Here is a 27,191-nt window from a genome sequence, read left to right on the forward strand (position 1 = left end):
CTGCGTTGCTGTTCTCGTCTGTCTCCTTTTCTTTTCAGAGGACACAGTTGAGTCCACAGTACACACTTTTCAGAGTTTCACAGAAACCATCTCTGCCTCCGTCTCTGCGATCAACTCCTCCACCAGTTGCTCTCAAAGTATGACAGCTCCTCTATCGGTCCTCCTCCAATGGTTACTGGTCTGAAGTCTAGAAGGAAGGAGAAGACTGAGAGAATATTTTGTGACATGGTCGAATAAAAGCTAGTGTGCAAGGTCAGGCCGGCCCGTTTTCTTCTTTTATTGATATTCCTGACTCATTGCCCATTGGATGTCTGAAGAGGCCTACTATGAGAAAATGTAAGGATACCTCTACCCCATTAATACATAGGAGACATTCCAATAGCTAAAATAAACTGCTTGAATCTACATTTAGTGGGCTTGTCCTTCTTAATTTAAATTACATTTCAGTGTTAACTTAACTTATTAAAAACTATTTTGGGTGGCTGAGCATCTGCAAATTGGTCATTAGAGTGAACAGTCCGGGTGAGGGTAATCACAGCGCTAGAGATCATGCTCTTAAGTGTAGACCAGGACCATAAAATGCATCATAGAGGTAGCGGTATTGTGGCCTGGATATCAACATATACAAATAATCACAACCTTCTTACTCTTCAAAAGGATTTGTAAAAAAAAACACATTAGACGAAGCTCCCTTGATTCAGACCTTCGCAGGCCAGCTTCCATGCTGGAAGGCGTAGTGCGGTATAGAGCCTACATTGGGAAGTTGCTGCCACCTGGTGGTGTAATAGTAGAAAATAAAAAATACACCTGACGTGGTCTTGATTGAGGCCCCTCTACTACAGGTATTCAACCTAAATGAGCGGAGCTGCCAATTGTGTTCTAGTCCAATAGACGGCAGTGTGGTTCTTTGTTTCTGTTTTCTGTAAATCACGCGACTTAATAGTACATTATCATCCAAGGTAGGTGTTGTCATCGTCAGCTGACAGATCACTAGAACATAGATTTTTGTTTAAAGTAAAGAGATCAGAAACAATATTAAAATAAGTGATCAGTATAAAATAAATATGTGATAAACCAAATGTTAGGGTTTTCTACAGAAGTAGGATTCCTGGCTCCTGCTCCTGCTCCTGTTCAGACGGTGGCAGTATTGAACGAAACATTTCTGCTTTAGCCAAAACTCACTGAAAGAAGAAGATCCAGGACCAGCGACAAGGGAAGAGATTGAACGAGGACTTTGGTACGCAGCAATTTAGGGATTTCTAAGGGATGTTATGCATGACGCAACATATAAAGGCATCTAACTAATATTCTAATGTAAGCAGATGTTTGCATTGCAGGTATTTTGCTGCCATGTAGTGGAACGTACTGCTACTGAGCTAACTCACATAGCAGCTGACTGGTTTGTTGTGAATAGTTCTCTTTGCTTAACGTTATAGGGAAAATGTCTTGGTGGAAGGGATCTGGATTCTCCGTTATCACCTTAATTCCCATAATAATTATTCTGGACGCTGTCGTGGTCGCTGAGTCCAAGGTATCGCACATATATAGTGGTACAGTATTGCCAGTATTGCCTGTCTGTCTCTAAGGCAAACGTGTTGGGCCATTACATAATAAGTAATACAGTCTACCGGCGTCCAGGTTGACTAAGTTTGTGTTACATTTGCAGAACTACCAGGATGTACGCTGCAAATGTATCTGCCCACCATACAGAAATTTCTCTGGCAATATATACAACAGAAATGTCTCTCAGAAAGACTGGTAAGAGATCATCTGTCACTCTCACTCACACCATATTTTTTCGTTTGGTCTCATTTAATCCCATGATCTGTCCCCTTTTCCGTGGCTCAAATATTTAGGCCATTTCAAGTGATAATCAACGTGTGCAACATCTAGCATGGAATATGTGTGTGTTTCAGTAACTGCCTCCATGTAGTGGATCCTATGCCAGTGCCTGGTCATGACGTGGAGGCCTACTGCCTGCTTTGTGAGTGCAAGTATGAGGAACGCAGCAGTAACACAATCAAGGTACTACAGAACATCTGACAACATGTGTTGTGTATAACCTGAGTTCCTACCAGTGGAAAGTAGAATACGTCCTGTGTGCCTGCCAGGTAACCATCATCCTCTACCTGACTGTGGTGGGCGCCCTGCTTCTCTACATGGTGTTCCTCCTGCTCGTGGAGCCACTCATCCGTAAACGCGACCTCTACACCCAGCCCTTACACAACGAGGAGGAGGCTGAGGTACGCAGGCTGGAGACAAATTGAGAAGATAGCCTTGTTCAATTTCAGAGATGAAAATATTGAATGTCAAATTAGATGGATGCGCAAGCAGAATAAATGGTGTGTGTGTGTGTGTGTGTGTGTGTGTGTGTGTGTGTGTGTGTGTGTGTGTGTGTGTGTGTGTGTGTGTGTGTGTGTGTGTGTGTGTGTGTGTGTGTGTGTGTGTGTGTGTGTGTGTGTCTAGGAGCCTCCGTCGGCGGTGGACAGGAACAACACGATGTTGGAGCGGGTTGAAGGGGCGCAGCAGCGCTGGAAGAAGCAGGTCCAGGAGCAGCGCAAGACTGTCTTTGACCGCCACAAGATGCTGAGTTAAACCTGGTTCGCTTATCTCAGAGCAGGTCAACGCACCTGGCCGTCAACAGCCCCACAAGTAACACAAGTAATAACTGTCTGCCACTGCTTTTTAATGACGTATATTTTAGAAAAGATTAATGTTTGTTTATATGTTTGCTAACATTCATGTAATATGGCAGTTACTGCAATTAGGGTTACGGAACAGCATTTACATTACATTATGTTCCAGAGGCAAAAACATACATCTAAATATATTAGTTAAAGAAAGAGTGTACAAAGTTGAGTCATAGTTGCAGCAGACAGTAAATCAATACTATAGTAACAATTTACTATAATTTGCAAATGAAAAGAACGCAGGGTATCCACTTAAGCTGCAGAAAGCTCTCAAAACATAATTCCTTGCTTGAAACCGTTAAATTGTTATGAATAAATTCAGTTTATCAGCAATATTAGGCAAGTAACAACTTCCAAAGGGAAAACTCTAGTGGCGAGGGGTGGGCACACAACAGATAGTGCAAGATAAAACAATGTGGCCACGGTATATACTGGATCGTCTGCTCCGAGTTGTGCTGTTATTGAAAGATAATGATCTTTGCAGGGTTAGCCTCCACACGTGGCCCGTCTTGTACATTATTATCCGCGTGTGGTGCGTTGGCTGGGGATAAGGGGTGTGTCTCATCCATTACATGTAATGGGATCACCCAGCATTGTTTCTTATGGCCTTTAACCCTATGTTCTGTCAAGTTGCCAAGGGTCAGGTCAACTTTTTTGTTCACGGTCAATACGCTGATGGAGGTAACTGCACCCTACTTGGCGAGAAGCTACTGCAAAGCAATGCCCATCTCTGTTCGAGGTGGCCTGTGTAGTGTGTTTATTGGGCATGCCGCTTGTGGTTTGCTTGGTATGCTTTGATATTATTTTCCCTCACCAATGTGTTTTTCTAGCTTGTATAGTGATTAACCTTAGAGCAGTGCTTTGGGGCGTCAACCGTACGCTTTAGTGGCTCATGTGAGTGCTTGGCTGTGTCTGTCTTTATGTCATTGCACTCGCTCGGACACCGTACTACTGAAACTTAAAGAAAGGCTGGAACCATGCTTTATCACACGCAGCCATAGGTCATACATTTATGTTACAATTTATTTATATCGTTTTGTTTCTTTGCCGTACAAGAGTTTGCACATTTTATATGTAATTTATTATTAATTATAATGTTGTTAAATGTGGCACCAGTTGGATTTTATTCGGACTGTGAAGTGTTCTGTTCTCATGTCTACACAAAATAAAAAATAAAGTGGTTGAGATTTTCCTTTGATCATTTAAAAAAGGACACGACATGTATATCATTTATAGTAAACGCCGCTTGTTTTTCAATCCTATAAACGTTTCTAAATAATATAAATATTCAAGCGTTTTGCGCCCTGGAGCCAGCTCCGCACATTTTATTATTTCTGGTCACTTTCTGGCCTCCTTTTGACCTAATCCTTGATCACCTCAGTTCAGGGTGTGAGACCAGCAGCCAGAAACTGCCACAGCTGAGCTGACGACACCAAGGGTGGGGGTTGGGTGAACGGTGGGGGGCGGGTTGTGTGTGTGTGTGTGTGCTTCTACTCCTACCCCAAAGAACCCCACCCGCCCCTCCCTAGGTTCACCTCCCCTTCTGCCTCCGCTCCACACATCCGACCCCCCCACCCCACCCAGCCCTTCCCAAGCATGGCGAGTCGCTGTCCTGCGGTCTATATTTAAACGGTAGTGGGGGCCAGCGACTCCTCCTGTGGCTCTGGGTGATCCTATCACTTTTCCCTGCCCTGTGGACTTTTCGGTCAGACATCCAGGGCCAGGAGCAGAGGCCTGCGGCTCCGAGAGAGGGGGTACACCGTCCAGGGGCACAGGATTACACACCGACCGGGAACCAGGGATTTTTTTTAAAACCAGAGTATCTCTGAGCGCGGCCTTGTGGTGTCTTGTTTGTGGAATACTCGGGTGCGAAGGCGACACATTCGCCCAGGGACCGGACTAGAGAGTCGTCGCCCTCACTCGGCTCCAAGATGGCGTCAAACGGCGAGGTGGCCAAGCCGGTGATCATGAACGAGGAGGAGCTGAAGAGGAAACAGCGGGAGAAGCTGAAGAAGCTGCAGGCCACGGGGGGCAACCCTCGGCCCGCCAGGACCCTCTTCCTCTTCGGCTTGAAGAACCCCTTCCGCAAGGCCTGCACCAAGATCGTGGAGTGGAAGTATCCTTCATCACACTGAACCCCGTGTCCCGTTGAGGGTTCCTTCTAGAATATCTATTAGCAGAGGAGAACATATTTAGACACGGGCATAGGAGAGCGATGGTATGGCCCATACTAGTAATCCACTCCGCTAAACGGTGTCACTCCCAGTTCAATACTCTGTGTTAACAGTGTAGGAAAGGATACGTGTCTCAATGTTTTTTAAGATAGATACCTTGCATTCTTTAAAACTTGGTTGAAAGGCCCATCGTAGGGGAATTGAGTGTACACAAGGCCGACAGATGGCAGCTGTTGTTTAGCTCTGTGCTATGATAAGCATCACTGCTCCCGAAATCCCCTCACAATGCGTGAGGGCCTAAACCTGCCTTCGGTGCTAAGACCTTTGTTATTTATCCGGTTGGCCTGTGCCCGCCTCGGGTACGGCGACCACGGCCTCCTCACTGCGCTGAGCTCCTGTTAAGCCAAACGCTTTTAACACTCAAACAATTGAATGAGAGCCACTGAATGAATTGATACTTGTTGGCTGGTTGGCATACGTCGTCTATCATAATGGAAAGAGCTGTCTGGAAGGGTTATGGTTAGGGATAGGGGTTAGGGTTATCCCTGCCATGCAACGTTAGGAGGGGTTGAACTTGGCTCTCCTCACCTGAACCCGAAGGCCGGCTCTGCATCACTGCATTTTAAATAGATCCTTTGTCACCCTCACAGTCATCATTGGTTTGTTGATGTCTGTATGAAAAAAAACATCAGTGTGGTCATAGTCACCATGGGTAAACATTATGAGATGAAGGATGAGGGATAGTGATTCAATAAAGTAATGATAGTGTAATAAGTCAGAGTTACTGATATGATCATATTGGTTTATTTCTTAGCTTTTAATTGAAACTATTTTTTTTACCAGGCAAGTCATTCACATGTTGGTGGTTTCCATAACCCAGCCCTCGGGTTGTAGGGCCGTCAGAACACAGGAATGTTACAGAAATAGAACAAAACAACGAAAGCCAGAGAAAAACGTTTCTCTATACTTCTTAGTTTTCTAAATTATAATATATCTTACCACCCAAAATAAGAACAGTTTGAGAATCAATTCTAGTTTGAATAACTGGCAAGTTTATAGTTGGCAATAAGTTGCCTGCTTTTAAATGGTCTGGACGTATTCTTGGGATGTGCAGCTGTCTGGTGGCATCACAGGGAGACATGATGAGTAAGCAGGGGAATTCTGTTAGAGCGCCCTCTATAGACGAGAATGGGACGGCACAAGGCAGGATTACACATTACACAAGTTTAGGATCTGGCATATTGACAAGTATCCTCTTAACATTACTGTAACTGTATTTTACATTTGCAAGGAGGATTCATTCAAGCATGTTGAGACTTGGAAAATGAAATGTTTCTCACATTAAGCCTTTTTTAAAATTTTTTAAACCATCCTCTGTAGTGTTCATAATGTTATCAAATCAAAACTAAGCAGTACTGCATCCAAGCATTCATCTCACCAGTTGTCTCAATTTGTGTTTGCATGTATGTGCTATCTGCATGCATGCAGGTGTGTGTGTGTGTGTGTGTGTGTGTGTGTGTGTGTGTGTGTGTACGTATATGCTATTTGTGTGTGTGTGTGTGTGTGTGTGTGTGTGTGTGTGTGTGTGTGTGTGTGTGTGTGTGTGTGTGTGTGTGTGTGTGTGTGTGTGTACGTATATGCTATTTGTGTGTGTGTGTATGTGTGTATGTATGCGTGCATGAGTGGGCGGGCGCTATCTGTATGTGTGTTTATTAACGTGTGTATGCTATCGTTATGTATGCATATGTGTGTATGCAATGCATGTGTCTATATGCTGTATGTGAGTGTGTGTGTCTGTGTAGTTGTTATTGTTATCCTGAACTTCCCTCACCAGAACCTTTGAATATATCATCCTGGTTACCATCTTCGCTAACTGTATTGCGCTGGCTGTGTTCCTGCCCATGCCTGAGGAGGACAGCAATTTTACCAACGAAAGTCTTGTGAGTAACACACAAACACAAACACACACAGATGGTGAAACGTTTGTCTTACTGATACGGTGATTTAATATAGTTACCCATTACATTTCATGAAGTGGTGATGGTAGAGGCATTCTGTTTTAAATGCACTCTTCTATTCTGTAGTATTACTCATCCTGAAGAGCAGACAGTATCTGAACTATTCATCATTCTGACTTGTATGGTGTTTGGTTTGAAATAACAATGTCAAGCTGTCCACAGAGACATTGCTTATGAACCGGTCTACAATGGAGTCTGTTGACACCTCATCACCACTTACACGCCTCTACGCCTGACTTACCTCCATAACTTGTGATTGTGTCTGCTGCTCAGAAAGCCTTGTTGTTAAATGTGTTTTTTAAAACTATGAGAAGGAACATTCTCAGGATCTGTTTTTGGAATAACAAACATTTTAACACACATTTTTAAAGGGGACATATTATACCATCAGGTGTGAGTGTGATTAGCCTTACAAGCCGTTTCGAAAATGTGCCCTATATGACATCACTAGTGGGCGTGTCCACCTAGATCTGTGTAAGTCCCCCTTAAATATCGTTTTTTTATTTTAAATCATAATTTGTATTAATGTTCAAAACATAAAGAATTTTCTCCAATCCAAAGCTCTATCTTCGATCATATACTTAAAAAAAAAATCGGACAATCATTACTCACGAAAGTATAGTTGATGTATTCAAAAGTAGAGACGTGTGTTTTTGTTGCCTTAAGATGGAAAGTATCTGAGCCACTGTGATAGGAGTGTAAGTGCACCTCAGTGTTTTAAATTTAGATCTTGACAGAGTGTGTTTATGCCTCTCTGGGAGCGGCGAGGCTCATCCCAGGCATTATGTAACACATAGATCACAGTATGCATCGGTCCAGTGATGCCTGTGGTCGGTCTACGTGTTAGTATCTTAAAGTATTAATCGAGGTGGAGGCTTTTACAGCCTGTGACCCTAATTTGGAAGCGTGACCTTCAGCAGCCTCTGCTAATATAAAAGATCCCTGGTGCAACGACACCCGCCCCGCGCCATCGGCTCCTACTCTGTAGTCAGGCGCGGAGGAGGGGGTACAACCACTGAGCTCAATACCAGTCAAACCTGTAATGAACCTTTTCATCCCCCAAATCATCCGTAGCTTATATACTTTTAGTTACTTCTTAGACACCATCTATCAGTGGTGTAAAGTAACAAAGTATGAATACTTTTCGACAGTATCTGAGTATCTGTACTTTACTGAGGAATTCATATTTCTATCGACTTTCATTTTAACTGTGATGAAGAGAAAGAGGAAGAAAATGAGCCCACTTGTTTTAGGGGCCGATCAGATTGTGTCTTCAGCCCAGCAGGCACGTTGGCCCACAGGGAAAGTGAAAGTCTCCCCGACGGCCATTGCATCCCTGCCAACATGTGTACTTCTGTCGCTTCAGTACATTTTAACCTAGATAAGTAGATATGGTTGAGCTACTTTATGATTTTTTAATGATTTTCTTATGGATTACTTCAACTAAGTATTTAAATGCTACTTCTAGCTACCTCTTATTAACCACTGAACCACTACTTCTAAGAACTTCCCCTGTGTGTCATTCCAGAGACTTCAGAGGTGTAAGTAGAGCTGGTTGGTAGTTGATAGTTTGAAGTAAAACTTTAGCCCCCCCACTGACAGAAGTAGGTCAGCTAGCCAACACCATGAACCTTTGGTGGGTAGGAGAGGGTTCTAACGTAGCACTGTCAATGTCACTCTAAAGCTGGACTCTACTACTTACCTGCAAATCATTTTCAATAAGCCTACCTCATTGATTGTGGCATTGATCGGAATTGGCTCAATTTCTATGATAGAAATTCAACTCAAGGCTCGAGAACATACATCCGACCATAACTGAAAAGAGAAGCTCAAAGAAATGTTTTTGGATGATGTCTCTAAACATTATGAGTGTATAATTCTGTCTCACATAAACTGAATTTGTGGTTGTTGTTCTTTGTGATTCTTTCAGGAGAGCCTGGAGATCATTTTCATGGTGATCTTTACGTTAGAATGTTTCCTAAAGATAGTGGCGTATGGGTTGATACTACACGAAGGAGCCTATTTACGAAATTGTTGGAACATACTGGACTTCGTAATAGTCTTCATGGGGTAAGTGTATAACACATCACACACTGAAGGTTTTGATTAGGTAACTACATGAGCTTTGTCTTTACATTTAATTAAAAAAACATTTGTTGTACAGTAACACTTACAGAAAAAGTATTTGTCATTATTTTTAAGGCAAGCCCAACACAAACTCAATGTAAACTGTGTACATCGTTTGTTCATTCTGCAGCCTCTTCACCTTTGTCATCGACACCATCAACTTCGTGATGGGCGTGCGCCCGGAGAAGGGCGGGGGCTTTGACATGAAGGCGCTGAGGGCCTTCCGAGTGCTCAGACCCCTGCGTCTGGTCTCCGGGGTCCCCAGTAGGTTTCCATCCGAGAACACATAGCAACATAGATGAAACTAAAGTGGACACAAACAAAGATGAAGTCATGTAATGCCTTCTTCCAATCAGATTGGATTTAAGGGTCCAGACATTGCAGTTGTTGTGTTGTGGTGCTTCAAACCTCCACTTTACCTTCACCTCATTTTACAGTCCGCTATAAAAGCCCAGCAAAGTTTCTGATCTCTTCTCGTATCGAACCACACCGGCTCACATCCTTATAAAGCTCTGTGAAGAGACGACAAAAGAATCAAACCATTTCTGTGTGTCTGCTTCAAAGTGTCCATCAAGTCATAGCTCATGAAACCTGTCTCTTCACTACTGTTGCTCTAAAAGGGAACAACAGCATCGGTCACTTGTCACAGGCCCATTGATTTTCTCTCCCCGTCCCTTCGCAGGCCTTCAGGTCGTAATGAACTCCATCCTCAAAGCCATGCTGCCCCTGCTGCACATCGCGCTGCTCGTCTTTCTGCTGGTCACCATCTACGCCATCGTGGGGCTGGAGCTCTTCAAGTGCAAGATGCACAAGACCTGCTACTACACGGGCACAAGTAGGGATCATTATGATATACTGCAGCAGTGCAGCCAGCCCTAATGAGTATGATTACTATCCTGAGTTCTGGGCTAACCCATATTCTCTTACTAATTACAACTACTGTTACTATGACTAATGCTATTACTATTACTACTGCTATTACTATTACTACTACTATTACTTTGACTACTACTATTAAAATAACTACTTATATTACTATTACTACTACTATTATTATTAATACTAAATTACTATTTGAACAGGTATTGTGTTAGCATGTCGGGGTTGGCCTTCTTGGACGTTGGGGATCAAACCCAGTACCTTTTGTCTTGAATTCGAACCCTAACCATTAGCCCATCCTGCCCCTCTTATTTGTGTCACAGAGATTCGTTCTCCCATCTTAATATCATCTTGGTTCCAGATATCTTCGCTACGGCGGAGGGCGAGCCGCCCGCGCCCTGCGCTCAGGCCGGTAACGGCCGCCGCTGCACGATCAACGGGTCGGAGTGCCGGCCGGACTGGGTGGGGCCCAACAACGGCATCACCCACTTTGACAACATCGGCTTCGCCATGCTCACCGTCTACCAGTCGATCACTATGGAGGGCTGGACCCAAGTCCTCTACTGGGTCAGTGACACTTGATTGCCACACGTCAATAGAAGACACTCTTACCCAAAGTGACATCCAAAGTGGGCCGAAAATACATTATAGTGATCCAGTGATTGACCATGCGATCTTTAAATTGTAATCTGTTAAAGTTAGCCATTTCATGCCATCTTTGAACACATTAGATTGGTGGTTCTCTAACACGAGTCCCGCGTGTTTCAGGTGAACGACGCCATAGGGAACGAATGGCCCTGGTTGTACTTCATCCCCCTAATCCTGGTGGGCTCCTTCTTTGTGCTCAACCTCGTCCTGGGCGTGCTCAGTGGGTAGGGGAACGCACACTCTTCACCAACCAACGAACTACAGTTCTCCATATAATTCAAGGTTTCTCAGTGGGTTTTATGCGTGCCAAAAATCAAAAATGAGGTAAAGAAAGAGCAGTACCTTTGTACTTTACTCCACAGGGAGTTTACTAAGGAGCGAGAGAAGGCCAAGTCTCGTGGAGAGTTCCAGGAGGCAAGAGAGCGCGCGCAGCTGGACGAGGATCTCCATGGTTACATGGAGTGGATCACTCAGGCAGAGGTTTTGGATATGGACAGAGAGGGACAAGGTCAACCGTTGTTATACATTTCTCAAGAATACATGTTTGATCTAAGAGCACATGTCGAGGTGTTCCAGGCTGAGGGTCATGATTTTGAAACCCATTTCCTTTCCTCAGGCCTGCTGCCTTTGACCGGGGACTCTGACGCAGACAGCCTCTACGACATGGAAGGCAAGAGTAAAATCGTTTACTACTAGTGAGTCGGATGCACTATTCAGTCAAATACCAAACCATTGAAGAAGCGTTTCAGTTTAGACATCTTGTGCAAAACCCTGTCTGTTTTTCTTTGCAATCAGCCGGCTAGCTCGGAGGTGGAATCGTTTCATGAGGATGAAGTGTCTGATTTACATAAAGACCAGGGAATTCTACTGGGCGGTGATGATCATGGTGTCTGTGAACACCCTGGCCATCGCCACGGAGCACCACCACCAGCCTTACTCTCTGACCATCTTACAAGGTCCGTCTACGACGCTCGACTGCTGCGACTGCATGTTCTATGACAAAGGATTGAAACCGGGTTTACTAATAGGTTTTGATGGGCTTTTTGTACCTTATGGACAGGACAGTGGGCTGAAAGAGAGGGGGAATGACAGGGGGGTCTGAATCAAACCTTGTTCTGTAAGGTTTATCACCTCTTTGGTTTGGGTATTTGTTGGTTGTGGGTTTGAGGCCAGAGCCAAGCATGTGTCATCTATTTACATCGATAATTAATTTTCCGTGAACAAATGGACTGACTTATTTTGTTATCGACACACTCTACAAACCCTTCCCTACTCCATTATTATTCAATGACAATGTGATTTTCCATTTTTCCAGACATTATTAGCAGGCTGCTGCTGTTGATGTTTGCGCTGGAGATGATGGTCAAGATGTACGCTCTGGGCCCCAGGATGTACTTCATGTCGGTGTTCAACCGCTTTGACTTCTTCGTGGTGGTGTGTGGCATCGTGGAGATCATCCTGCTGTGGGTACAGTCCATCACGCCGCTGGGCCTGTCGGTCCTCAGGTGCATCCGGCTGCTGAGGTTCCTCAAGGTCACCAAGTAGGTCCCCTTCACCCTCTCATGCATCAAGATGTCCTCCTCCACCTCTCTCTCATGCATCAAGATGTCCTCCTCCTCCAACCACCTTCTGTCTTTCAGGTACTGGAAGTCTCTCAGAAACCTGGTGGCCTCCCTCCTGAACTCTGTGCGCTCCATTGCCTGCCTGCTCCTCCTGCTCTTCCTCTTCATCGTCATCTTCTCCCTGCTGGGCATGCAGGTGTTCGGAGGGAAGTTCAACTTCCCAGACAACACGCCCAGGCGCAGCAACTTTGACAACTTCCCTCAGGCCCTTATCAGTGTGTTCCAGGTAGGACTATGGAGAGCCTGGCTCTTTCTCTTCATAGGATCCTGTGCTCTGCAATCATCAGAAGGGCCTCTAAGTCCTGGCAACTTTGTATCAAAGTCAATCAATCATACTTCATGTAATTATATTTAGGTGAGGCTTAAAAATGTTGTTTGTTGCCTGAATAGTTTTCTCTTGTCATTAGCAGGCTTAATCTTTAATATATTTACCATGAACTGATCTACGAAACGTATGAAGTTGATTAGAGATGATGGATGAATATATTATTCATATAAAAAAAGTCTGGTACATAACTGACGTGCATCTTTCACAGGTGGAAATACTCAAGTAGAGTGCCTATATCTGGTGGTTTATTGATGGACCGGTGAGACATCTGTTCAATCTTTTCAAGGTGCTAACAGGAGAAGACTGGGACAGCATAATGAACAACGGCATCATGTCCTATGGAGGCCCTGCTTTCCCAGGCATCCTGGTCAGCATCTACTTCGTCATTCTCTACGTCTGTGGAAACTGTATCCTTCAAGTGCCAATCCAATGCCAGCTACCAGCCAATTCTAATTTTGGAATAGGCCTATTAAAATGGTAATAAAATTGGAGCTAACATTTATTTTTAATTGAAGTGAAACTTAGGCATTGTTTTGGCATGCCGAAGCTGTCTTGGCGTTGGTTTCCTTGATTCTGGAGATAACAGACATCCTCCTGAACGTTTTCCTGGCCATCGCCGTGGACAACCTGGCTGAGGCCGAGAGTCTGACCTCGGCTCAGAAGGACAAAGCGGACGACAAGATCCGGAAGAAGCTCCAAAGGTAGATCTTCATGCGTGGGATCATGTTGCTTATTTACACTTTTAGTTGGCAACATAGGTGAAAGGTACCTTTATACCTCCCAGGTCCAAGAAGCCAGACAAGGCTGAAGAGGAACGGGAAAGGATGGCTAAGAAGCTGGCAGAGCAAAGGGCCAAGATTGAGGGCATGCCCACCACGGCCAAGGTGACTTATGTTGATGTTTTAGGTTAGGTCATGTTTTAAGTAAGGTTATAGTCAAATTTTAGGTCATGGTATGGTAAATGTTACTGTTGTGTTGAGTGGTTTAGGCTTTGTTATGTTCGAAGTTGTAGGTTATGTGATCGCAAATTGCACTGCTATGTTGATGTTTAAGGTTATGTTATGGTACATGTTTCTGTTATGTTCATGTTTTAGGTTATGTAATCATGGTACTGTTATGTTCCTGTATTAGTTCATTTTATGGTACATGTATGGTTATGTTTGTATTTTGAAAAATATCACTTTTCTTCTTTAAAGCTAAAAATCGATGAGTTTGAGTCCCATGTCAATGAAGTGAAAGATCCGTTTCCACCTGCAGATTTCCCAGGTAATGTTTCAAACTACCTAAGAAACCCAGCATGTGCTTATCTTCGACTTTCCTTACTTCTAACATGTGTTTTGAACTGAATAATACAAGCGAGAGGTGTTTGAAGTGTAAATCTCTTATTAGTATCTTTGTACAAGTGACTGGCTTTAGTGAGTGGGACTCATTATTATTAGACCTTAAGGATTTGCCAGAGCTTATATAGCCATGGTCTATAGTTAGGGTTGATTTCACATGGCCATATAAAGCCCACTACATGAGGGCGTGGGAAGGAAGTAAAACCTTACTGTGCAAAGGCCTTAAGCGCCTACAGCCCCCTCAAGCAGACAAGGCCTACCCACTATTCACCTGAAATGTATAACCAGCCAGGAAATTCAAGACATCTTTTCTCCATCGCCTAAAACCTCCTTCGATGACCAGCTCCTTCCACTCCTCTCTGTGATACTAGACTGCCCTGGTAGCATTAGCAAGTAGCACCACCAACATCTGCTTACCTCCACCCTGTAGGCGACGATGAGGAGGAGGAGCCTGCGATTCCCATCAGCCCAAGGCCTCGACCAATGGCGGACCTGCAACTTAAGGAGGAGGCGGTACCATTACCCCAAGCCAGCTCCTTCTATATCTTTGGACCTCAAAACAAGTGAGAATGGAAAATAAATGATCGTTGTTATTATAATAATAATGATAATGATATTATCATCTTTTTGAATAATTTAAATCCAATAATTAACCTAAAAATATCAATTATTAATAGTAAACAAACAAATCTTGCATAAAAACAATGTACTTTCCAGCCAAATTAATAACTTATAACTAACTATTGTTTGTGTACACATTTGTTTGTGCTTGTTGTGTGTGTGTGTGTCTGTTTTTGTGTGTGCGTCCCTATGTGTGACCAGGATCCGCAAGCTGTGCTACAAGATCATCAATGCGTCTGCGTTCACCAACCTGATCCTCCTCTTCATCCTCCTGTCCTCCATCTCGCTGGCGGCTGAGGACCCCATCGATCCCAAGTCCTACAGGAACAAGGTGATACATCTGTACATCATGTAGCTCTACAGCATGGGAACCGGGAGAGAGGTTGCTATAGTAACCCTAACGCTGCCGTGTGGTCTATCCTCAGATCCTGGCGTATGCAGACATCGTCTTCACCTCTGTGTTCACCATTGAGATTGTACTCAAGGTACAGTCACCTCTGTGTTCACCATTAGGATTGTACTCAAGGTACAGTCACCTCTGTGTTCACCATTAGGATTGTACTCAAGGTACAGTCACCTCTGTGTTCACCATTATGATTGTACTCAAGGTACAGTCACCTCTGTGTTCACCATTAGGATTGTACTCAAGGTACAGTCACCTCTGTGTTCACCATTATGATTGTACTGAAGGTAAAGTCAGCCCTGTGTTTTTTTTTATTTTAGAAATGCAAAAGCTACATAATTACTCTGAATATCCTTAGAGGTTTTATAAGAATAAATAAAATAATCCTTTGTTTACTCTACAGCTAGGGAATGGTCAGTGTTACAGCAGTAATATGGAATAACACAATGAAACAATGCATCAGCAAAAACACAAGATATGTAAAAAGGCAGAGAGTATCAAAAAGTAAGACACAGGGGGAATATTGATATTGATATAGATGTGCCCTTCAAACTCTATGCTAGCTTCTCATACAAATGAGTGGGGCTTGAGCAGTGCTCCGTCATCCTGACGCACATGTACGGGTGTATTACTCTGATTGGCAGATGACGGTGTACGGTGCGTTCATGCACGAGGGCTCTTTCTGCCGCAACTCCTTCAACATCCTTGATCTGATCGTGGTGACGGTGTCCCTGCTCTCCATGGGGATGGAGTGAGTCAGCACGCTCACCTTTTAAACCTCTCATCAATCGTTGCTTTGGTCTTCATGGCTCCTTTGTTGTTTAGTGGCTGACTCAGATCTGTTTTGTTGGTCTCAACTCCTACTTCATTGTAAGCCCTTTGCCCTGTGGTGTCCAGGTCCAGCGCCATCTCGGTGGTGAAGATCCTCAGGGTGTTGAGGGTGCTCAGGCCTCTAAGGGCCATCAACAGGGCAAAGGGCCTGAAGGTATCCCTTATCCATCAGAAGCCCCTTTTCTTCTTTTGGTACTTGGCCACCTCAAGGGCTATGTGAATTAACTGCGTCATGTCCGTGTGTTGGTAGCATGTGGTCCAGTGCGTGTTTGTGGCCATCAGTACCATCGGCAACATCGTCTTGGTTACCATGCTGCTGAATTTCATGTTTTCCTGCATTGGAGTCCAACTTTTCAAGGTAGGTTGAATACAATTCATCTCACCCTTTCAACAAAAGTCACCATTCACAATCAAAGCCGTTATATATTCAGAATGTTTTGATTTCTTCCATTTTTTAACATAAGTGATTTCATTCATTCTCAGGGGAAGTTCTACAGTTGCACAGACCCCACCAAAATGACAGAGGAAGAATGCAAGTAAGATATGTCCAAGCACTTTCATCAGGAACATTTGAAAACAATGGGTGAAAACCAGGCCTATGACCTCCTGTCTCTTCCACAGAGGTCAATTCATAAAGCATATGGAGAACTCCCTGCAAGACACCGTGCTGGCCGACAGAGAGTGGCAGAACAGCGACTTTAACTTTGACAACGTGCTCAACGGCATGCTGGCTCTCTTCACTGTTTCCACCTTTGAGGGCTGGCCACAGTAAGTACAACCACCTCCTGATCTCAAGCAGGGAGTTTCAAGCGGGGGGTCGCAGCAGAATGTTCACAGAAAAAATGTTGGCTTATAATTTTTATTATATTTTTTCAAATGTATATATTTATAATTATTATTATTATTATAATGGAGTATTTTAATGTTTAACCCCCCCACCCTTCCCAGGCTGTTGTACAGAGCCATCGACGCAGACAAAGAGGACTTTGGACCCGTCTTCAATAACCGTGTGGACATCTCCATCTTCTTCATTGTCTACATCATCCTCATCGCCTTCTTCATGATGAACATCTTCGTCGGATTCGTCATTGTCACTTTCCAGGAACAGGGCGAACAGGAGTACAAGGACTGTGAGCTGGACAAGAACCAGGTACACAAGCAGGGGGCGCCAAAATGCAAGACATTGACACTTAAATGAGATACACGCAACCCTTAAAGCTGCCATATCATACCACCTTGCACCTCTTCTGACATCACAAGTGGGGTTTCCACATAGATGTGTCCTGGATAGATCAGTCTACCAGCCTACCCAGTGGACTGTAGCAAACGCTGCTCATCTGTCCATCATACATCTAGGTAGACACACCCACTTGTGATGTCAGAAGAGGCCGATTTTCAAAACGGCTTGTAATGGCTAATCACATTCCCACCTGGTGGTACAATAAGTCACCTTTAAGGTGCTTTGTACTAAAATCTTAAGTTAGAACCTATGGTACATACTTTAATGAAGCATGGACCCCAGTCCCATTACAAACACAGTTCACTATTTAACACATTGTGAATACAGGTGAATATACAAAGATGCTTCAAGTAGTCTACGACCATTGGGGATCGAACCCATTACCATTCCACTAGGAATCAAACACCCTCTCCACTTCACAGTCCTACACCATGGCCAACCTACTCCCAACATCCAAACGACATGAGCCTTATTTCAGCTGCTACATTTTGTACTGTTTTGAACCTGTGTCCTGTGGTTCTCCTGTCCAGCGTCAGTGCGTCCAGTATGCGCTGAAGGCCCGCCCCCTACGCTGCTACATCCCAAAGAACCCCTACCAGTACCGGGTGTGGTACATTGTCACTTCCTGCTACTTTGAGTACCTGATGTTCTTCCTCATCATGCTCAACACCCTGTGTCTGGGGATGCAGGTATGAGCCACCAAGGGCCTGTTGCTATGGGAGTCTCTCTCTGGCATGCTGTATTTTAGCTATGGGCTGTAAAAGGCTGAAAGTTAGGTTAAGGGTAATCCTACTTTTGAACTATTAAATAATGCTTATTTAATTGCTAAACAGCAATGGTGTATTTATTGCAATGTTTCTTTCACATATAACCAAAATAAATAATAAAAAAAATCGTTCAAAGTTCCCATAGAGAAATGCATCCGTCTGCCTGAAGTAATGTCTGTTTGAGATGACTGTTGTCTCTTCGTGTCCGTTTAGCACTGCAACCAATCGGATCACATCACCAAGCTGTCCTCCACCCTTAACCTCATCTTCACCGTGCTCTTCACCGTGGAGATGATCCTCAAACTCCTGGCCTTCAAAGCCAAGGTGAGCGCCCCTGAACACAGTCTGTGTTGATCAAGTCCCGTCCACCCCGACAGTTTGCTGAGACAGTTTACAGAGAGCTGAGACTCTCTCTTCACGTCTCCACAGGGATACTTTGGAGACCCCTGGAACGTGTTTGACTTCCTCATCGTCGTAGGCAGCGTTGTGGACGTGATCCTCAGTGAGGTGGATGTAAGTACACCTTTCGTTGTGTTTGCTCATTTCTTTTGGCTTCCCTGAGGTGAAGACAACTGGGCCATCCGTCTTAAGTCTATCGAGATCTTGATAACAGTTTCCCTGTTTCCTTCCTCACGAGAAGCATCAGCGGTCCCTCTGACTGTGCTTTGACATGACTGAATGTTGCCATGTTTATTCAATGCTCTGACCAGAGGCATGTTGTGGATGCCCTACAGCCGTTCGGGGCTGGCAAAGCTGGGTCAAAGACCAGGGTCAGTATCAGTACCGTTTTTTTTGGGCCATCGCTCCCACCGCCGTTTCTGTTGCCGTGCGCAACAGCGCATCATCTGGCCGCCACTGCCTCACTTGGTCGCTCCATCGCACCAGATCATCACCAGAGCACTCAGCCTCACATAACGTCCACGTTATCCAAGCGTCTTTAAATGAGTCTCTTCTGCTTACCTTCTTTGCTTGTTTTTTTTTGCCTGGAGAGTACAGGATAGTAGCGGTTTCACAGTTATTTGATTCATGTGTTTGTGTTTTCAGACTTTTTTATGAGATACACACCTTTTATTAATAATTTCCATCTGTTTATTCCTCTCTTTCTCAATCCCCCCCGCCCAAACTTTGCCACACCAACGCATCGACCTACGAGGCTACATCTCCCCCCCCTCTCCTTCCCTCTCTTCTTCTTTCCCCTCCATCTGCCTCCATTCCTGGATCTAACCTCTCCTCCATCTGTCTGTCTGTCGTCCCGCAGGCGGCCCTGGCCTCCAGTGGAGGGCTGTACTGTCTCCACGGCTGTGCTGTAAATATCTCACCCACACCGCATCACTGCTGCATGGGCCTCACTGAGTGACACACGCCTCCTGCTGCCCTCCTTACTAACGGGACTACTGGTCTCTACTGAGCCCCCACCCCCCCTCCCCTCTGGCGACCGGTAGCGTAGAGATCTGGGTTGCGTCTGGGTTTAACGTGTCCTCTAAACTGAGGTCGGTAAGATGGGCCTGTTAACCGGGGTTCAGGTAGTCCGTGTTTGTGAATTGCCCGTGCTCACAAACTGTATGTCTCTATCGCTAATATGGATGATCTATGTGGCCTTTATAGACTTACACTTTGGATGTTAATACTGTGACATTTGAATTGGAGTGGATGCTATGTTTTTAGCGTGAGCTACACAGTAGCTTCTCATCATTCCTTGCTTAGACCTCCTCTGTAGCAACACTATTTTGACGCGGTTTTGTGAAAACGTCTCAGAGCTTCGCTAAACCCTTTGCATGTTGATTAGCTCTAATATTACGACCTTTCCCCAAATCAATAACTTCCTTTTCCACACATCACAGGAGACAAATCCAATGCAGGCTATAGCGGTAAGCAACAAAACATATACAGCATATTAGCCCATTTCATATATCCTCATTATCGTGACAATATTGTGAACCAATACTACGTTCTGTACTGAAGGACTCTGAGAACGCGAGGGTGTCCATCACCTTCTTCCGACTGTTCCGTGTCATGCGTCTGGTCAAACTGCTGAACCGCTCGGAGGGCATCCGTAACCTGCTGTGGACCTTCATCAAGTCCTTCCAGGTTGGACACTTATCCTCATCATCATCTTTATCATGATCAGGTCTGAGGTCATCTGATTCTGTGTGTTTGTTTGTGTGTGTGTGTGTGTGCACGTATCTGTGAGGGCAGGCGTTTCCACATGTAGCCCTGCTCATCATCATGCTGTTCTTCATCTACGCTGTCATCGGGATGCAGGTCAGGCCCTCAGAGACTCATGGTTTCACATCCCATAGAATTTTGGAAACGTCTTGATAATGCTTTTTCAGTGAGTGCTTGAAACTATGATTATTGCAGTCCCCCCCCCCCCCTATTGGAGCAGACCAACCAAGCGACATGTTTCCCCTTTCAGATCTTTGGAAAGATAGCTTTAGAGGACGGCACGCAAATCGACCGCAACAACAACTTCCAGGCCTTCCCCCAGGCCGTCCTCATGCTGTTCCGGTCAGTCGAGTTATCCAAGCATGGGAGGCAAAAGGTCAAAGGTGACAGGAGGCCAGACGCTTACTGAGCCAACACTGTGTGTGTGTGTGTGTGTGTGTGTGTGTGTGTGTGTGTGTGTGTGTGTGTGTGTGTGTGTGTGTGTGTGTGTGTGTGTGTGTGTGTGTGTGTGTGTGTGTGTGTGTGTATATACAACAGGTGTGCTACGGGCGAGGCGTGGCAAGAGATCATGCTGGCCTGCATGTATGGGAAGAGGTGCGACCCCAAGTCGGACTTCCTGCCCGGGGACGAGTTCACCTGCGGGGCCAACTTCGCTGTCATATACTTCCTCACCTTCTACTGTCTGTGTGCTTTCCTGGTGGGTACATAGTGTGGTATAGGGTAGTTATGTAGAGAGTATAAACAAAGAGGGTATAGGGGACATATAGAAGGGATACATATAGGGTATAGGGTAAATATTGAATGGATATATAGATATAGGGACGATATTAGAGGGTATAGAGGAACAATATAAATGATAAAAACAATTAGGGTATAGGGTAGATATATATATGGTATATAGGGTATATATATTGGGTATATTGTATAGGGTAGATATATACATGGTATAGGGTAGATATATATAGCGTATATTGTATAGGGTAGATATATACAGGGTATGGGGCAGATAGTATAGAGGGTATAGGGTAGATATATACAGGGTATAGGGTAGATATATACAGGTCTAGGGTAGATATATACAGGGTATGGGGCAGATATTATAGAAGGTATAGGGCAGATATATACAGGGTATAGGGTAGATATATTTAGGGTATATGGTAGATATATACAGGGTATAGGGTAGATATATAGACTTGAGATACAGGGTCACTGCTTCCAGTGATACTAGTCAAACCCCAAATATGTTTTTCTGGGTCTGGGCTGCTAATTATTTAGAAATCACAAAACTGTACAAACTGCTATCATCTCCTCTCGCAGATTCTTAACTTGTTTGTCGCCGTCATCATGGACAACTTTGACTACCTGACACGTGATTGGTCGCTCCTGGGTCCGCATCATCTGGACGAGTTTAAGAAGATCTGGGCTGAATATGACCCTGAAGCCACGTGAGGCTCACTCGAATAAGTCACCTTAAAGACAACGGGTGTCCATTATCACAATGCTAATTTAATATAGTAACGTAACCGCACTTAAAGGGGACACATAATACCACCAGGTGTGAGTGTGATTAGCCGTTACAAGCCGTTTTGTAAATCTGCCTCTTCTGACATCACAAGTGGGCGTGTCCATCTAGATGTACGACGGATAGATGAACAACGTTTGCTACAGTCCCTTAGTTAGGCTGGTAGACTGATCTATCCATCACGCATCTAGGTGGACACACCCACTTGTGATGTCAGGAGAGGCAGATTTTCAAAACGGCAGGCTCACTCCTGGTGGTATAATATGTCACCTTGAACAACCATCTTATTTGATGGAAGTCCTTTCTGAATTACTAATCGATAAATCCGCCCACTTTAACCTGTTATCCAAACCGTCATCCCTTTCGTGATAAGTGTTCTGTCTCCCAGTGGCAGTAGGATGTGATCGGTGTTGTGCTCTCTGACCTGCAGGGGGCGAATCAAACATCTGGACGTGGTTACGCTGCTGAGACGCATACAACCGCCGCTCGGCTTCGGCAAGTTCTGTCCCCATCGCGCTGCGTGCAAGGTACCCAACCTACACCGGTAGTCTGTTCCTAGTACATCTACCGATGGTTCACAAATATCAACACTATCTATTCCACAAGCTTTCCGTTTTTGAGGCATTTTTTTGCACATACCACTTTTTCCTTACTCTACTTTTTGGAGTAATCTCTAATTTCTTTGTTCTTCTGTGTCTCCTGAAGCGCTTAATCAGCATGAACATGCCCCTGAACAGTGACGGAACGGTCACCTTCAACGCCACCCTGTTCGCTCTGGTCAGAACCGCCCTCAAGATCAAAACAGAAGGTACACATCTCAGAGCTTGACGATAGAAAACAACCCATGAAGTCATCCGAGTGTCGAACCCAAACCAATGGTGTCCCCCGTGTCTTCCCTCGACAAGGCAACTTCGAGCAGGCCAACGAGGAGCTGAGGGCCATCATCAAGTCCATCTGGAAACGCACCAGCATGAAACTCCTGGACCAGGTCATTCCACCAATAGGAGGTAAGACCCACCGCAGTGGAACAGACTTAACAAGCATCGGTAACCGTGTGACCAGCGTGACACGGCTGGACCAAGTCCTTCTACCAGCAGGCGGTCGGACCTAACACAGTTGGGCCAGAGCTAATCGGTTCCGTTTCCTTGACAACCGCTGTGTTTGGTTCCAGACGACGAGGTTACGGTGGGAAAGTTCTACTCCACCTTCTTGATCCAGGAATACTTCCGGAAGTTCATGCAGCGACAGGAGGAGTACTACGGCTACCGGCCCAGTAAGAAGTCTGCTTCGGGGCCAGAGATCCAGGTACCGACCTTTAGCTGTGTGTTGTTCACGAGGGACTCATGGTGGAAAATCCTCAGCCTTTGAGGTTGTTTGTATCACCACGTGATGCTGACCCTAACCCTATGTAAAACACTAACCCTTTCACCAGGGTAAACCTTGACTATACTGTGTGTAAGGGGTGGATGCTGGACATAGGGTTAACCTTATTCCTACGTAAAGCACTAACCCTTTACACAGAGATAACTTTAAATGTTCACAAAAACACGTTTGACTTTTAAAGGAAAAACAACTAGAGAAAAAGAGAAAATGAAATATGTTCTGCCTGCACCGTAGCGGTCAGCCTTGTGCCCTGGTGTTGTGGTCTGCGTCACTGTACCTCCATGTTGTCCCAGGCCGGTCTGAGGTGCATCGACGAGGAGGCAGCGACGGAGCTGCACCGGGCCATCTCAGGTGACCTCCAGAACGAGGAGGAGATGGACGTCGCCATGGCGTTGGCTGGAGAAGAGGGCATCTATAGGGTGAGACCGGCACTGCCTGACGCTGGAGCAGAAGGACAGTTATACTCAGAAGGAGTCTGGGTCAATACATCACATTTCTTGTGATACATTTTATTTGTGGACTTGTTGCGCGTGTGTGTGTGCCTACCTGTGTATGCACGCCTGTGCGGCCATCCTACCAATATTTTGATTAATTTTCCGACGTGATTCATATAAAGAGTCAAATAGAATACATGTGTGCATGGGGCCTGATCTCCCCTGGTGTGTGTGGGGCACCGACGGCCTGGTAAAGTGGGCGGTGCTTGTCTGTCTACCCTGTGCAGCGGACCCACGGCCTGTTCGGGACCCAGATGGACTCCTTCTCGTCGGAGCAGGCCGCCCCCCCAGCCGTCGCCCACCAGACCAGCCAGCGGCCCCTCCAGTTCTCTGAGAGCCAGCCGGAGTCTCCCCCGGACTCCTCGGGCTTCCAGCCTGCCCCCACGTTCTTCCCCAGCGACAACAGCAACAACAATGCTATGGCTGGGTGAGCGTCTCCATATGATGACGTTCATAATAACTACATGAACTGTAATGACTATAATTATGTTAACAATTACTGGTTCTCAATATTTAGGAGCGAAACTATTGCAGAGGGCTTTGGATTTACTTTGTATCACACAAACACGATCTGATGAGTAGTGTTTATGTCTTTTAATAGGTTTCCCTCTGGAGGCAGTCAGCAGGACTTGTATGACGATGAAGAGCTTGGTGAGTTCAGAGGAGGGGGCTCAGCACAGACAAACAACACGCAACATTTCTTGTAGTCTTATCTAGCAGTCCACTTGATCCTTTCATTCTCTCTCCCCCTGTGCCGGTGATGACATCCGCCTTCATCCACCTGCGCCCGGAAAACAGACTGTGCAGAGAACCTGCCCGCGACAGACCAGTTCATACAGGAGGTGAGAGAGGATTCAATTCCCATCCTATTGCAGTTTGGTTTCTGAGGTCTAAATGTCGTGAAGGAAATAACTGGTGGTTCTGGGTGTGAATGAATGCATTCAGCAAAAAACAACACTACAAAGCCATAACATATACATTTAAATTTAGGTCATTTAGCAAAGCGACTTATCCAAAGCAACTTTACAATAAGAACATTTGTCAGAAGAGAAACAACAATAGTTCGCTGTCGGTACAGTAAAGATGTTCATAGAAACAAGTGCCAAGCCCTAACAATTGCAAGGTTAACCCATTCCCCACATAAATAGCTAGGATGAGACACTACACAAATGCTAAGCACTATTTTTAAGTGCCAGGACATACAACATACAACAAGTGTGTCAGAGGGGTGATTTTAGGAGAGTAAGGGAGGCGGGGGGTAAGGGGGAGGCTGTGGAGGGGGAGGCTGTGGAGGGTCCGGCTGAACAAGTGAGCCGTGAGCCTCGTGAGGTACATGACCCTCTCTCCTTCCAGGCCCTCATGGGGAGTGGTCTGGACTCGCTGGCCGCAGACCCGGACATCGTCTCGGTGACCAGGAGGGAGATGGCGGAGGCCATGCAGGCGACCTCGTGCGACATAGAGGGCGTGGCCCGGCTCCTCCTCACCAACCGCGCCACCCAGAACAGGAAGCGACGCCCCGTCCCCGCCCCCCACCCCGCCCCCCACTTCCTGGTGCAGTCAGTGTCCCCTGAGGCGGAGCACGAAGCCAGCCAACCAGAGGCCCCGGCCAGGAGGAAGAAACGCCCCGTGCAGCCCCGCCGGGATGAGGCGGACTCCCAAGTTTAACATGGATTTGACTTGAATTCACAAGGTTTTGACCGGGACATTTACACTCGCCAAGGCCAGTGCAGGTGGCTCCATCTCACGCTACCGTATCTCACTAAGATTGTTGCCTGTGTGACACCTGACACACCCACTTTGCAATCTGAAGAACTAAAATGGCCGGCTGGCTCAAGTTAAGATGTGGCAAGCAGTGTTTGAAGCTAAAACAGAACAGCAGGATTAATCCAATGATCTGAATATACTTTGCATCTCTTTGGAGATTCAGATTTATTGCAACTAAATAAACATCAAACTTACCTCAGAACACAAAGGGTCCCATGAACCTCTTTTTGTTTGTATGGTGGTGGGTATCCACTCTGTAATTCGTGTCATTTGAAGCGCGATTAGCGTCTTGCTAAAGCGCGGCACAGCGAGGGTGTACTCCGGAGCGTGGGTGACCTGAATAACTCGAGGTCACCACTAGAGGTCAGCAGACTGCTATAGTTCAGGAAGGAACGTCAGTAACATTATCCCAGGTGGACTCTGAAAGGTTAGTCTTTCTGAAGTTAAACTTCAGCAACTAAAGAGCAATAGTATTCAGAAATGGCCTGATAATACACGTTAATGAAGTTCACCAATTCAGACTTGGAAACTCTCTTTTTGAGGTGAATTATTTCTCGCTTAACACTGATTCAGTCAGTGCTAGCGTGTTTTACCATATTTTTGTTACTTCATGGTAGGCCTATGTCGCAATGGTCCTTAAGCAATTTTAAAAGTTCTCAATCTAACAGTTTATTTCAGGTGCATTGCGTTATGTTGAGCATATTGGAGTTACTTTCCATGTCTGTTCTAATAACCTAATGACTTGTTAGATTAAATCATTTCTGAACCACACATAAAGGCCTAAGCCTTCAGCATACCTGGAGTATGCTGAATTTATCATGGACGGCCACTTCAAACTCAATGTTTTTATGTAGAACCGCATGATAATATTTTTTGGAAATATTGCACTTTAATGTCCTTTGTCAATTATTTTTGATTGTGCTTTAACGAGTCACTATTCACAGGTCTTAACAAAGATTTTTTTTTAATGTTATTTATCCTCTTCTACGCCTGTGCTTTTGACATCTGTACCATTTTTGGGGCCCTCGAAAATATGTTAGCACAATCCAGAGTTTAAATCTACAGCTTCACTTAAGTCTGTTCCATTTTATGTTGAATACATGTTTTTACCACTGGCGGAATAAATAAAAGAACCAAAACAGACCTAGGAAGTTGGCTTCATTTTTGCCAGTTACTAAAGTTAATATTGTATCTGCACAACTAGTATGATAGATGGATAGAGTTGATCAAGTCAGTTTCTATTGTGACATTAAACAAATAAGATGGGTCTACATTATAGGTCTACAAAATGTCAGACTTTTCAAACAAACTAACAGTAGGATTCTTATGCTTGTTCTGTGTCAAATTGTTAGTTGTACTCCTTGTCTTTGGTTTATTGGAAGTGATGGCAGAAAGAAAAGAAAATTGAGAGAGGAAGATTCCTTTCCCCCAGAAGGTCAGTTATATCTTCATATTGCACAATAGTAGGCTATAAATAAAAATACTTGTAAATTGTGAACTATACACACCGTCCCACTAGAGGGCGCCCTATAGCCGTCCATTGCTAGAGAATGAAAAACTTATGAGCATGAGCACGGCCCGCTCTCCCCGCAGAGAGCGGTTTAGTCAAGCACGTTTGTTTTGTGCTGAGACCCTTAGCTGGAACACAGCGAGCTTTGCCCCTCTGCTGACATGCGAACCATCAGCTAACACAGCCAAAGCTTCGAGTTACCCTGTAACCAAATAGCTGGAACCCTGCAAAATCGAGGGCCGTGATCAAAGCGCTTGGGGGAGCTTTCACTGAACACCAAATAAAAAAAACAAATTGAAGGCAATATCAAGATACAAAGACCGCAGCGCTGGACCTACACAGCAGTGTATCGTTTACTGCCGTTTCCGTAGCTGCCCGCTGCTTCTCACTGCGGCGGCTGTAGCCTGCGTGGTGTTGGTGCGCCTTTCTTTGTTCTGACCAGAGCGTATGCTACAGGCTCTGGCTGCCTTGCCTCAACAGCTGCTAAATCAGTTACTACATCTGCCAGCCACCAACTTGGAGCGATTTAACAGGAGAGGGGATAAGGATGAGGAGGGGAGAAGGCCGGACAGGGAAGGGAAAATGAGGGTAAAGGAGGAGAGAAGGCTGGAGGGGAAAAGGAGGAGAGTGGAGAGAAGGGAAGAGGGCTGAATCAAATCATTTA

At 45.2% G+C, this 27,191-nt stretch overlaps 2 protein-coding genes across 3 annotated transcripts; both read left to right on the forward strand.

The window, feature by feature from the left end:
* Nucleotides 1-1,103: 1,103 nt before the first annotated feature.
* Nucleotides 1,104-3,895, forward strand: tmem9 (transmembrane protein 9). Of its 2 annotated transcripts, none has more exons than XM_056591676.1 (6): nucleotides 1,104-1,314; nucleotides 1,437-1,531; nucleotides 1,667-1,758; nucleotides 1,917-2,025; nucleotides 2,112-2,243; nucleotides 2,467-3,895. In XM_056591676.1, the coding sequence occupies exons 2-6, from the start codon at nucleotides 1,442-1,444 to the stop codon at nucleotides 2,593-2,595; spliced, it is 552 nt and encodes a 183-aa protein (XP_056447651.1). In that variant the 5' UTR covers nucleotides 1,104-1,314; nucleotides 1,437-1,441; the 3' UTR covers nucleotides 2,596-3,895. The 2 variants fall into 2 exon arrangements, with proteins under 2 accessions (XP_056447651.1, XP_056447644.1); XM_056591669.1 differs by having other exon boundaries at nucleotides 1,107-1,237.
* Nucleotides 3,896-4,352: 457 nt separating this feature from the next.
* Nucleotides 4,353-26,133, forward strand: LOC130383825 (dihydropyridine-sensitive L-type skeletal muscle calcium channel subunit alpha-1-like). The gene is made up of 44 exons (XM_056591655.1): nucleotides 4,353-4,806; nucleotides 6,699-6,804; nucleotides 8,813-8,952; nucleotides 9,140-9,273; nucleotides 9,692-9,844; nucleotides 10,250-10,455; nucleotides 10,657-10,760; nucleotides 10,899-11,044; nucleotides 11,153-11,231; nucleotides 11,332-11,492; nucleotides 11,852-12,077; nucleotides 12,177-12,384; nucleotides 12,773-12,893; nucleotides 13,073-13,187; nucleotides 13,271-13,370; nucleotides 13,683-13,752; nucleotides 14,257-14,389; nucleotides 14,649-14,778; nucleotides 14,873-14,932; nucleotides 15,495-15,601; nucleotides 15,748-15,835; nucleotides 15,932-16,039; nucleotides 16,165-16,217; nucleotides 16,303-16,449; nucleotides 16,630-16,831; nucleotides 17,452-17,610; nucleotides 17,902-18,012; nucleotides 18,118-18,201; nucleotides 18,947-18,994; nucleotides 19,530-19,556; nucleotides 19,651-19,776; nucleotides 19,885-19,950; nucleotides 20,105-20,196; nucleotides 20,392-20,551; nucleotides 21,172-21,299; nucleotides 21,807-21,903; nucleotides 22,082-22,184; nucleotides 22,282-22,383; nucleotides 22,548-22,681; nucleotides 23,053-23,178; nucleotides 23,481-23,680; nucleotides 23,855-23,904; nucleotides 24,052-24,095; nucleotides 24,607-26,133. The coding sequence occupies exons 1-44, from the start codon at nucleotides 4,622-4,624 to the stop codon at nucleotides 24,916-24,918; spliced, it is 5,451 nt and encodes a 1,816-aa protein (XP_056447630.1). The 5' UTR covers nucleotides 4,353-4,621; the 3' UTR covers nucleotides 24,919-26,133.
* Nucleotides 26,134-27,191: the final 1,058 nt, after the last annotated feature.

Source organism: Gadus chalcogrammus, chromosome 1 (assembly GCF_026213295.1).
Source record: "Gadus chalcogrammus isolate NIFS_2021 chromosome 1, NIFS_Gcha_1.0, whole genome shotgun sequence".
NCBI lineage: Eukaryota > Metazoa > Chordata > Actinopteri > Gadiformes > Gadidae > Gadus > Gadus chalcogrammus.